The sequence below is a fragment of the Sphaerodactylus townsendi genome, linkage group LG06 (assembly GCF_021028975.2).
Source record: "Sphaerodactylus townsendi isolate TG3544 linkage group LG06, MPM_Stown_v2.3, whole genome shotgun sequence".
Lineage (NCBI taxonomy): Eukaryota > Metazoa > Chordata > Lepidosauria > Squamata > Sphaerodactylidae > Sphaerodactylus > Sphaerodactylus townsendi.
Window position 1 is genome coordinate 74,772,227 of NC_059430.1, and position 12,609 is coordinate 74,784,835.

At 46.4% G+C, this 12,609-nt stretch overlaps 1 protein-coding gene across 1 annotated transcript in view; it reads right to left on the minus strand.

The window, feature by feature from the left end:
* AASS (aminoadipate-semialdehyde synthase) overlaps window positions 1-10,612 on the minus strand; it is a 44,021-nt gene extending 33,409 nt beyond the window's left edge. The window contains exons 1-8 of the mRNA XM_048502262.1: window positions 10,528-10,612; window positions 8,084-8,304; window positions 6,650-6,826; window positions 5,429-5,513; window positions 4,169-4,236; window positions 3,918-4,064; window positions 2,384-2,462; window positions 2,175-2,302 (exon numbers count right to left, since the gene is read on the minus strand). Coding sequence (XP_048358219.1) covers window positions 2,175-2,302; window positions 2,384-2,462; window positions 3,918-4,064; window positions 4,169-4,236; window positions 5,429-5,513; window positions 6,650-6,826; window positions 8,084-8,296 — 897 coding nt within the window. The 5' untranslated portion in view covers window positions 8,297-8,304; window positions 10,528-10,612. The remainder of the gene's footprint in view (window positions 1-2,174; window positions 2,303-2,383; window positions 2,463-3,917; window positions 4,065-4,168; window positions 4,237-5,428; window positions 5,514-6,649; window positions 6,827-8,083; window positions 8,305-10,527) is intronic.
* Window positions 10,613-12,609: the final 1,997 nt, after the last annotated feature.

Consider the following 12,609-nt stretch of genomic DNA (forward strand, 5'->3'; position numbering starts at 1 on the left):
AGATTAACTCCAGCCAGCCACGCGAAAGCCCTGGGGAAAGCGTCGGCTTGTTTTTTCTCTTCTATACAGGAGTCCAGGGCCTCGGCCATGCCAGGCCAGCCCCATCCCGAGATGGGCCCGAAGGGGCCTCCCCTGGAGGATCCCCGACCCCGCCCAGCCCTGTTGAGAGAGCCCTCGATCACCCCTCCAGCCTGGGCCAAGATGGGAGGGGACCTCTCTGGAACCAGCATGCACCCACATTCTTCCACGGAGATTCTGCAGCCAGGCTGCCATCTCCGGGGCCAGCTATGGCTCAAAAGGTTGGCGCCTGTGTGTCAGCCATGCTCCCTCATCTACAGCAGCCTCTATTCTCTCTCCCTCTCTGCAATACCCCTGGCTGAAACAGAGCTTGGAATTCGCAGCCAGGAACATTCCTCCTGATAGAGTAACCCTTAGCCCTTGAACTCTCGGCTGTTTTCAGCAGCGAATAATTGTTAGGTGCGCCTTCTCTCACAACCTTTGCTTTCCGTGAGGAATCCACTCGAACCTGCAATGCTAAAGACTATCAGTAGCTCTCCCTGGCTCTTGAGAAATCCATGGACTCCTAACGCTTTGATCATGCGGCTCTGTAGCTTTGGTGAGTCAAACAGCAAGAGCCATGCATTGGACAATTATGCAACCCACGGGTTTGCCCTTCCCCTTCCGCCCATCATCCAGCCTATGTATCGCTTTAGCCCATGTTTTGTTGTTTAAAATCTTTATGGCCGTGCCCTAGTTTTTTGAAGTTATGTTATTTGTTATTGCTGCATTTCCGCCTTCGTCTGTCTGCGGGACTCTCTGCTACCCCAGGCTCCACCCAGGAGCTCGGACGCCCCGCCACGCCCGCCCGGCTCAGCTCTGCCTTTCGATCCCTCCTGGCCGAAGCGGCTGGCGGTGCAGCCCTCTCCAAAGGCGTGAGCTCATGTCCCCATCCGCCAACTTCCCCCCCTTGTGGGAGCCCCCCGGACTTGTTCCCTGTAACACCAAGACTATAATGGCCGGCTGGCCTGTGCCCTTCTTGAAGCCCATCAATTCTACCTCCATTGCTCCTGACGGCTGGCTCCTGGCCTCCGAAGGCAGCAGGAACTTCGTCCAAGGGACCCTGTGACAATTGTTACGCCGCTTATTGATTACTTATTGTTATTACATCCACCAAAGGTTGTGAGAATGTACATAATATGTGTTGTTTTTTTAATCTTTCTGATAATTCCCAAATTGATTCACCATATGAAAGAATCATTGAGCTGCAAAGTAGTTTGTATCTAATCCTGAAAGCGTATGATGTTTTGCTCCCATTGGTGGTCAGCCCTCTGGAGCTGGCTGCGGAGGATGGTTGAGATGTTATTCGTACAGCTCTGCATTGGTTTAATTGTGTGCCTCGTTATCGGATCTTGTTTAAGCCTTCAATGTGTGTCTAATTATTGCCTGTAGCGTGTGCAAAGAAGCCTCTCGAATTTCCCACTTACCCCGCTTTTAAGTTCTAACACTGTTACACAAGCAGCTTGGCTTCAAAGCTTGACCCAGATAGTTGGAGGAGACAAGCATCCCCTTTCGTCGCCCCTTAGCATTTGGTCCCCTTTTTTTCTAAATGCTTAAAAAAGGGAGGAGGAGATGTAGTGATGCACTGCTGACCCAACAGCACCGTGGTAGAAACGTTGGGGCCTTAATGGACCCTACGGCCTTGCTGGTCGCTTACAGCACCCCACTCCTCATCCCCTATGAGTCACGGGTCATGAACTGTCTGGCTCAGTCACGAGGCTGCCAGGGACAATGGTCTTGCCCCCAGGTGAGGATTAGGCTCAGACGCTTACGCTCCTCTCCGCACGTAGCCAGGTGAGATCATGCATCACATGATGATCTCCAGGTCTCCCGGTCTCCCGCTCATCTCCCTACCCACCTCCTTTACACGCCCACAATGAAACCCTAATAAAAGGTGCGAGAGACCAGCACAGGGCAGAGTTGTCAGGATCCCGCGAAAACCAGCTTCCCAGCTGGCGGCTCTCCGCCAGATGAGAAGCCTCCTCGGCGTCCTGGCCTATTCGCCAGCGGCGACCCTGCGGGGTTGACTTTACACTGCGTGTGAGGAACTCTGCTGGCAGATCTCAAGAGGCTTACAACTGATCCATAAGCAGGATAGATGTAAATGTTATGCTCACCTCAGTGTTAAAATTAGATGTGTAAAGCTCTGGATGCTTGTCATATTCTACAGGGTCATACACCCCATCACTCTTTCTTACAAGGTGGTGGTGTCGACTGAGCACAGTCCCATACACTTTTCTGAGGTCTATCGAGGAAAAATGAATGAGAGATCCATACCAGACTTTGAAAAGTTTCTGAGTACATTACAGAACTGCTGCAAGATTACCTCCAGTTCTGGAGACCTCCTTCAGCTCATGAGGCTCGACAAACTCACAAGGAAGTGCGTTGAACATTTCTTGAGCACCCTGCAAAAAAAATTTAAAAAACACTGACCCTTGGTTACAGTGGCTATACCAAATGCTACAAGGCATACAGGCTGTCACAGAAAAAATATTTCTAAAGATTCCTATATAAATTCCATATAACTAGCTCAATGCTGTAGATCTGATCTTAAGACCAGATGTTTACACTCATGACGATAGGCAATGAGTGGCTCAACAGTAGAGCATCTGCTTTGCATACAGTAGTTCCTAGGTTCAGTCTCCAGCATCTCCAGTTTAAAAAATCAAGACCACTAAGTGACAGCTTGGAGAGCCTCTGCCAGTGGAAATGCTGACCTTGAACTACCAGTGGTCCCACTCAGTACAATGCAGCTTCATGTGTTCATGTGTACCTGTGAAATTCATTCATTTGGAGAAAGGCAGTAGCGCATCTAGGGTTGAGGTGCAATCCATTCTATCCACAGCGGGATTCAAACATCATAAATAAAATTGAGAGCCTCATTAACTTCTTATACAAGGGCTGCAATCTATGGCTCCAGAGCCAAATGTGGATCAGTACAAAACCAGATATATTTCAAAAAATGCAATGAAAATGTTCAACTTAAGGTATAATGGAGAGGTAGGCAGAATGTTAGAATAATTAACATGTGAAGGGAATTTCTGTGGGACTCAAGGCCTTCTCAGAGATGCTTTACAAAAGGGAAATGATGCATGAGAGGGAGGGCGATGGGGTTCAGCAGCCCCAGAGCAGCAGTAGCAAGGCACCACTGCCAGGGGTGGGAACTCCAAAGAGGGCTTGCTAGAGGTGGGGAGGGAGGGTGAGGGCTCTTCTGGAGCCCTGGAGCAGCGACAGCAAGGTATAAAACCAAACTCTTCTTCTTTTTTTCTTCTTCAACAGGATTTTGTAGGCATCCCATAAAAGAAGATAGCCTTGAAAGTGGGCCAAGACAAGATGATATTTCCTGATCGTAGTAGAAGGACAGCCAGATTTGTCCCACTGGCTGGTGACACATAGCAGTGACAATATTAACAGCTACAAGTTAGACAGAGGGTTTGCCAGTGGTGCCTGACTCATACAATGTAAACACAGGGAGAAATCTGGAAAACCTACTGGCTGTATCCAAACCTTACTTCTTGATGCCATAATGTTCTTTTGCCAGAAGAAGGGTACAGAAAGGTTTGTGGCAATTCTCTCCTGCCTAGTGGAGCCCCCTCATTTGCCCCTATGATGTTCCTGAAAGTTTGATGTCTCTCAGAAGCATTTTTTGGAATTCAGAATGCAACAGTGGAAGCAGGAAAGTTGTGTTCTATTAACAGAGTCCATTGATGGTACTTTAGATCCACCCATTAATTTCCATGTAGAAACATGAAGGAACTCAGTCTGTCTAGAAAGTATGAACTAAACTGATGTGATCCACACCACATATTCATTTCCTCTGAGAAAATTCATTAATGTTACATATTAACATATCATCTTACCTTGGATACATTGCCAGTACCTGTAAACACAAATGTTACGGGGCCAACAGATTTTGGCATCAAACCCAACGATATTTCATAGCCACAGTCCCGAACTGCTTGCACAGCCTGGCTGCTGTTTCTGTAATTATGGGCCATTCCAATGTGCTGAAACCAGAGGCAGAACACTAACGTCAAGAGATCATTCTAGCTATTCAATAAAAACCCCACCCACCTAATGTTCATGCCAACATTTTCGTACATAGCCTTACCATAAAAGGAGTGTGGTGTCCCAGAGCAAGAAACCGTAATCCCATTCCATGTAAAATATTGATCATGCCTAGTTCACAGATGTGGAAAAAATTTAAGTCATGTGGAATTAAAAAAATTTCAAGTGACCAAAATGCCAACTCATCCAGTTGCTTGGGCAAGGAATGACATCCACTACTAGCCAAGGTAGCCAAACCACAAAAAAGCCATGGAGGTCATCAGAACCATAGCGAGGGGGAACTGCACCCAGGGAATGTGTACGCCCTGCCCTCCTGCCTGCCCCCACCATGCCCCGGAACGCCCCCACCACACCTCTGCCATGCCCCCTGGAGGTCATGGCCTGTATCGAATCATACAATTTCCAAGACCGAAGCGCACTATTCTTATGTGTGGATGATTATTTCAACCAATTTCCCCCTCCCACTTTGCCCTCACTTTATTCACTGAGGGTCTACTGACCCCCAGTAACAAAATGGGGGGGAATGCAGCAAATGGCAAATGGAGGGGGGGACCAGGAGATATGATCATCCTTTCTTAAGAAAATTTAGTTGCCAGTAAGCCTTCCACCCTGCTTGGTTTGACACACGCCATCATTAAAACTGTTTGCACAGATTTCAGAGTGAAGCAACATTTTTCTGCTACTAAAATCCTTCTGTAAAGCCCTTTCCAGACTGAGAAGAACAAACATGCTATTGGGAAAGAGACAAGGTGAACTAGGTGGTGGCAGCAAGCTCTGGCCCCAATTTCCTCATTCACAGGAACATCTACAATCTGCTCTAGAGGCATATGGTTCTCTGTCCACTCCAGAACCCTACATATGCATGTAGAAACTATATTACATAGAACTGAAGGAAAAGGCACAGATCAGGGTGGAGTTTGCTGCCGTATTTCTGCTACAGCAGCAGTGTGTGTTTATTCTCCACACTTATGAGACCGGCAAAGGATTTTGTAGTCATTTTTAAAAATGACTGGAGAGAATGTGTCATTTCAACATTCTGTTTCCAGTGTGCAAACATCTGGGGGGGGGGGTGCAGAATCAAGGGACTCCAGGTAAGCAAAGTAGGAAAGACTGCAAATCCTACACATGCTTTCTTGAGATTAAGGCCCACTGAATAACCTGGTGAGGATTGCTCTCTAACCCAAGCTAAATATTACAGATGAGGCAAAAGTGCTCTACCCCTTCCCCAAATTTAAGGTTATTATGAGACCATATATCCTTACTCTTATAAAAATGCTAACTATGTATTACTTATTCTAGATACCTGCAACACCAGCCCACTTTCCAAAGGCTACAACTCGTATTCCTCTGTGATCCACCATTTTCTCATAATCTATCAACCGGATGTCCTAAAAGTAAAATTCATAATGGGTACATTTTCTCATACAATCAATTCTTCTGCGTATTTAAAAATATTTTTATGACAAAGTCCCAGCACCTAAATAAGCTGGTGCATGCAATGGAAATTAAATGGCTTCTTACATGGACACGAGGTAGGAATTTTCCTGTGCAATTTTTAAAAGCTCAATTTGCTTATAAGATGAACACCATTTCTTTGCAGCCTTAAAGCTGTACCTGTTGAATGAGTACTTGAAGGATGGCACAATTACTCTTGCAGGAAGAGAAAGAAAGGGCAGATGTTTTCCATCACCTGGTGAGGTCTAAAGTACATTTAGTGAGGCCTAAAGTATTCATCCTTTAAATTTAGGAAGCTGAGGAGAAGGAATTTTGGGGATCCTTCCAAATGAGTTAGTTTCACAATGCAAAAAGCATTTTTGATAAAATAACAGTGCCATCCTAAGCAGAGCTGCACTCTTATAGGCCTATGGACGTCATTAGAAGGAACTGAATTTGCTGTCCTGTCCAAGGAAGAAATAGGAAATCAGTATTTAGAAAATGCAGAAGCCAGACTAAACCATCAGTACTTTCCCACTGTGGTCACACTCAGTACTGAATTTGCTACAGTTTCATTTATGAATGATAGACACAATGAATAAAGAAAACAGAGACATTGTTGTCTCCTGCAAACATTTAAAATGGCCATGGTATCACAACATACTTTGCACTAATTGTCACTCTACTGAAAACTAATGTACATGAAGACATGTAAGTGGCTTTAAGGAAATAATGGAAATAGTAAGTAATTTAAGAATCTATCAGTGTCCACTAGAAGACTCTGTTTGTTTAACAGTGCTATCCAGCGAGTAAGCCCCATTGAATACACCTGAGAAGGATTCCTAAAACTACTTATGATTCCTCTGTAAAATTATCTTATTACTTCCTCTTTAAACTACTACCAGTCAATGGCTTAGAAGCATGCAACTCTGCTTTATATTGCACTGAAAAAGACACTATGGTTATTTTTAACCACTTCATGGAAAAAATTGCACAACCATTTATAAATAGTCTCATATCCATCTGAACTTGCATTGTCCATCAGTATATTGTAATGTTATTCCATAATCTTAGTTAAGCACAATAATACCTTTCTTAGGATGTCATCCAACAAGGACATGTTTGCCTCTTGGGCTTTAATAGTATGGGAGAAGAATGCATATGTCTTCTTGGGGATTAGTTTATCCTCTGGAGGTCTTTTCACACCTATAATCAGACAGGCCTCTGAAATATCTTCCTGTATAATTCCACCAGCTTTGACATATTCCTAGAAATGGAGCACAGAACAGAAACCCAGCACCATGAGAATCAGAGGCAAATGCCAATAAACTGGACTTTGCCTCTATATAGGTCACACAAGACTGTGGAGAAATACCCTCCTTCCTCACAAGGACAAAGTTGCCAGGAGAATATGCCAGCTACCTCCTCTGCCAGTTTAATTTAGGATTATACTCTGTTCAACTGAGCAAGAGTACCCTTTTTCATATTAGGAGACATTAAACCGTTTCATCCAAGATACCACTGATTTTTTCACATGAATATCTATAGTTTAATCTTATTGACCTCCACTGTTCTTGATACAAGCAACACTATCACTACCCATTCCCCCAGTCCCCCAGCCAAAGTAATATTGAATTCAGGCCATCATCCCACCTAAGCCACTACTAATTATCTGAAGCAACCACAGCTCTCCTAGTTAACAGGTAAAGATTGTTCACAGCCTGTTCCTGGAGATGAAAAGGTTTGAACTTGGCACCTTTGGCAAGCAAAGGATGTGTTCTGTTGGGGTACAGAAGGACATGTTCCTTTTCTTCTCAGGCTCTTCCCATTACCTTCTCCTCATCCTCTTCCAACCATTCTATTCCAACCAGTGTCATAGCACCAATGGGGGCGGGTGGGGAGTGACACCCCGGGCGGAGCAGTGGAGGGGGCATAGCCGGGCCGCAGAGGGGGCATGGTGGGGCGTTACAGGGTGGGGGCAGATGGTGCCACAGCAGGGCACAGGGCACACCCTGGGCCCAGTTCCCCCTTGCTCCGCCTCTGATTCCAACCATCAGTCGCTTTTACTGATCTGTTGACTTCATCTCATTTCTTAAGCCCCTTGTCTGCCTTTTTGCACACATCCTTCCCCTAAGGAAAAAGACAACTCAGCCAACTGCTGCCAAAAAAGTCTGATTGTCTGTTCAACCTCTCTGTGAGATCAGGCCAAGTCAGCCAATTGGGAGTTTGCTACCCTCCATATCATCCTTTGGTGATGGTGGAAAGTATTGTCAAGTCACAGTTGACTTGCAGCAACTCTGCTTCTGCACCATGACCCTGGTCTTCCTTAGTAGTCTCCCATCCAAACACTAATCAGGGTCATCCCTGCTTAGTTTCTGAGATCTGACTAGCCTGGGCTATTCAGGTCACCCCTTAGAAGACTACAGTTTCCTTCTTTGGCTTCTTATCAAAGACATTCAATGTGTAAATTTAACATGTGCATTTCCTTTCAGAATCATCATCATCATTAATCATCAGGTCTTACCTTCTCATGGATGGCCCTTCGGTTAGATGGCTGTACCAGAACTTTGTATCCTAGGCTGGCTAACGCGTTGACATGCCGTGGAGCCAGAGGTGCTCTTCTTTCCCAGGCATTAACATCCTCCCTCCTGATGGCTAGCACAGATTTATGATAATGCTGCCATCTGAACAGTTGGTGCTCATACCTACCACCTGAATGTCTGAATGCCTGGAGCATGACAAAACCTGGCTGCAGAAAATACAGAGTAAAAACCAATGCAATCTAAAGATGCACGAAAACAGCATCTTTCCTCTCCCATTCTGCCTGAACTTTTGTGCTCCACAGTATGTGACATGGCTCTGTCTCATAAAACAGAGCCCTCTAGCATTCCCACCACCTCCCTCCACTTCATATCCATGTTTAGTGGAAAATAAACCAGCAGAAGAAATGAATTGGGGGCTACCACATTTTTAATCCCACTATCTCTATCTCTCTCTCTCACACACACACACACACACATATATATATTACCTAAAATGCCTCACTTTGTTGCTTTACAAAGAGAAGAGGATTTTAGAACAGTTCATCTGCAGCTTTGATAACATGGCTATTACAGCTATTACCACAGTATAACTCCACACATACATCCACAGTTGCTTGGTCTCAATTGTGATTTTCCCCCCATTTATTTGAGGCAAGTCACAGTTACTCAGCAAGGAGCCACTGAATGGAAACTTCACTTATCCCTCCTCCCCACAATTACTCCAAATACCCCCAGGATGTCATTTGAGCTGGGGAAAGACAAACTGTGGTGCTCAGGAGATGTGTGCATGAATAGTTACTTGAGTTGCCTCTTCAAGGCCAGAAAGAAATGCTGAAATGGAGTCACATGCACAGTATTTCTACTGGAAGCAGCAGTGAAAACCTATCCTGGCTGCCAGCCCCAATTTGAAAGAGGCTCTTAAAAATCATATTAATATAGCACCAATAACATACAATTGTCGTTACATCAATCAAGAACTGTTTTTTTTTTCAAATGTAATGATGCCAGTATGATTTCACCTGCTTTCTCTCTCAGTCTAATCTTCCTGACAAGGTGGCTTTGAAGATACAATGGAGAAAGAATCAACCACATGTACCACTCTAAATCCCTTGGACAAAAAGCAGGGTAAAAATTTAACACAGAAATAATGGGATACCGATATTTCTGGGGCAGTAGAAGCTCCTTGTTCTGAGGTTTCACTCACTCCTACAATTCCAGCCAGTGTTGGTCCCTTTTTTACTGGCCAGGCTCCTATGCTTTGAAGAACTGCAGAAATGCAGTCAATAAGGCTTTCCAGTCAGGAGCTGAAGGGGGTGGGGGGTGGGGGGTGGGGGGTGGGGGTGGAATGCCTGCTGGATACCTTTCTGACTGTTGTGCAACAGTTAAAGGTCAAAAAAGCAAGGGGGCAGCCCCAAATTCAGGGCAATCATTGCATTAAGACTTTGGGAGCAGGGTATATGCCAAAAGACAAAACAGCTACAGAGCACCACAATGAAAACTGAGAAGTGTGTCTGACTCCTTGAAGGCAAAACTAGAGAACCAATCATTTCCAATAAACTATTCTGAAAGACAATGTAGAAATTAGGAACTCTGACAGAGGACACAAGATTTACACCAGACTTTACCCATTCTGGTTGGGACTGCATACGGGCTTTGGAAGGCCCCTTATTCTGAGTGAAGCGATTTTGAGCATGCTGCGAGAATCTCGTTTGAACTCTGTCAGATCAAGTTGCCAACGCTGGACAGCAGCCAAGTGCTGTGAACACTGTGTACCCGCTCCAAAAACAGAATACTCTTGACTTTTCCTTCCAGCTAACTTCAGGATGACTCATAAACAACGACTCCGGGCCCTAATAATACAGGAAGGAATACAAAAGAGGGTGGGGAAGCTTCTCTCCGGATTCTTCAACCACCGGGTTATAAAATGTACAGCGAGAATATCGCAAAAGAGCAGAGCTGGTCATTTGACTACTTTGGCGGTAGACCCTCGACCACTATCTCCAGCATGGAGTGATGCGGCTTGATAAAGCAATCCTATGGCCACGCACGTGGAAGTAAAATGGTGATGGTGGTGGTGGTGAGTGGGGGGCAACAACGACGGCATGCTCCCCGGGATCCACTAACTAGGATAAAAAATCCTCCTTAAAGAACACGAAGCAGATTACGGGGCCATTCTAAGAAATGAAGCCTACTGACGTCAGCTGACTTTGAAGGATATAGCTCTGTTTTAGGATTGCAATGGTTCTGTTTTTCTCCCCCGCAAGGGCGTCCTCTCTCCTATGCCTGCGGCTCAAGATTGTGAGATCAAGCCTTTACATCTTTTCGGCAGGATCTGCAACAGCATCCTGAGTGCGGGGCCGGCTCCCGACTTCTAGGCCCCGGCTACCAGGACTCTGCCAGGGAGCGGAGGCACCTCCACGCTTACCTCGCGCGCAGGATGAGAGATCTGACTTTGCAGCCCTTTGCACGCTCCTAAGCGAGGATGAGGAGGAGTTGACGCAGGAGCAACCAACGACCGTTAATCAACCCACGCTATTTGCAGAACCTGGAGAAGGGAGAGAACCCCTCTGCCCCGCCTGGCAGCCAATCCCGGGCAACCTCATGGGCACAACCTTCCCTTTCCGCCAGTCTGAGAGGCTGCCCAACGTGGCGTCATAGGCGAGCCCCCCTCCCGCGGCTTTCCCTCCCCGCCCCGCCCCGCCCCGCCCCTTCGCGTTAGAGCCTGCCTAGAAATTAAAGCCGGAAACTTATACGCAAAGGACCAGTGGGGTTCCTCCTCCTCCTTTAGAAGACTTAACAAAATCAGCTTCTTAACATTGTTCCGGGGGATCACAGAGCAGCCCTAGCCATCCAGAGTCATGCTAGGAAATGTAGTGATCCCACTTGTGTTCTGTCAGGACTCCTGTGCCATTCAATATTGGGTGCTAGGCAGAAATTCAGGTTTTTTCCCGGGAGATGAAGCAAAGGAGGAAAGCATCATACAATGAACTGGTGTCAGGCAGACTGTTAAAGAAACAAGAGAGAAGGGGCAAAATTATCAGTCCATCCTGGCAATATGGACATAGAAGCAGAATTAACAGGGTGATCTACAACAAACATAACAATAGGTGCAGGATAAGCCACTAGCCCTCTGCAGGCATTACATTTCCTTTCCATTCTCATGATGGAACCAGGAACACCCTGCCAGCTGCCTCTTGGGAGTAAGGCTCATTCTGCACATGCAGAATAATGCACTTTCAAACTGCTTTCAATGCTCTTTGAAGCTGTGCGGAATGGCAAAATCCACTTGCAAACAATTGTGAAAGTGGTTTGAAAACACATTATTTTGCGTGTGCGGAAGGGACCTATCACCTAACATGTGAATTTGGAATGCTACATGTGGATTTTCCATGTGGCCACAGCATTCGTTTGCACAAACCAGATCCTGAGTCTGGTCCGTGTGCAAGGACATAGGTATAGATTTTTAGAGGGGGTTCGGGGGGGGCACGCCTCCCTAAGCCCTGCCCCCAGTCTCAGTGTTTATAAAAGCAGGTCTCCAAGGCCAGGGGTGGCAGACTCCCCTGCCCCGCCCCCCCACCGACTGGGCTCCCAGCCAGCAGTCCCTTCTGCCCTCCCCTCCAGGCAGAGGTGTGGCTAGGGAAAATGGACCCCGGTGCAAAATCTGAGGGGCCCCCCCAGCGGCCTCTGTGATGTTGTGATGCTGGAATCTATCCCCAAACAGCATCACTTTCAAGGGAGAATCTGGGCTCCCCAGTCAAAACAACATTGAAAGTGATGCTGTTTTGGGGTGGATTCTATCACTGCAATGTTTAAACTGGGGACCTCAGATTCTTTCTTTAAATCCATGCCGAAGGGGTTGGGTTTAAAAGGAGAATCTGTGGAAATTTGGGGGGTGTCTGCTGTCAGGGGTGCAATTGGTAACCTAGCAGCAGAAAATTTCAGGGTATCTTTAGGAGACTCTCCTGATGATACCACCCAGGTTTGGAGAAGTTTGGTTCATGGGGACCAAAGTTATGGACCCTCAAATGTGTAGCCCCCATCTCTTTTAGCTCCCATAGCTTTGAACCCTCTTGACCAAACTTCACAAAGCCTGGCTGGTATCAGTAGGAGACGCTCCTGATGATACCACCCTTGTTTGGAGAAGTTTGGTTCATGGGGGCCAAAGTTATGGACCCTCAAATATGTAGCCCCCATCAGAAACAATGGGGGATGGAGGCACCCCTTTTGGGACTCCATAGCTTTGGACCCCCTTGGCCAAACTTCACAAAGCCTGGGTGGTATCAGTAGGAAACGCTCCTGATGATGCCACCCATGTTCGGCGAAGTTTGGTTCATGGGGGCCAAATGTGTAGCCTCCATCTCCTATTAGCTCCCATTGGAAACAATGGGGATGGGGCACCCCCTTTGGAAGTCCATAACTTTGGACCCCCTGAACCAAACTTCTCCAAACCTGGCTGGTATCATCAGGAGAGTCTCCCAACAAATCCCTGAAATTTTGGTGCTGCTAG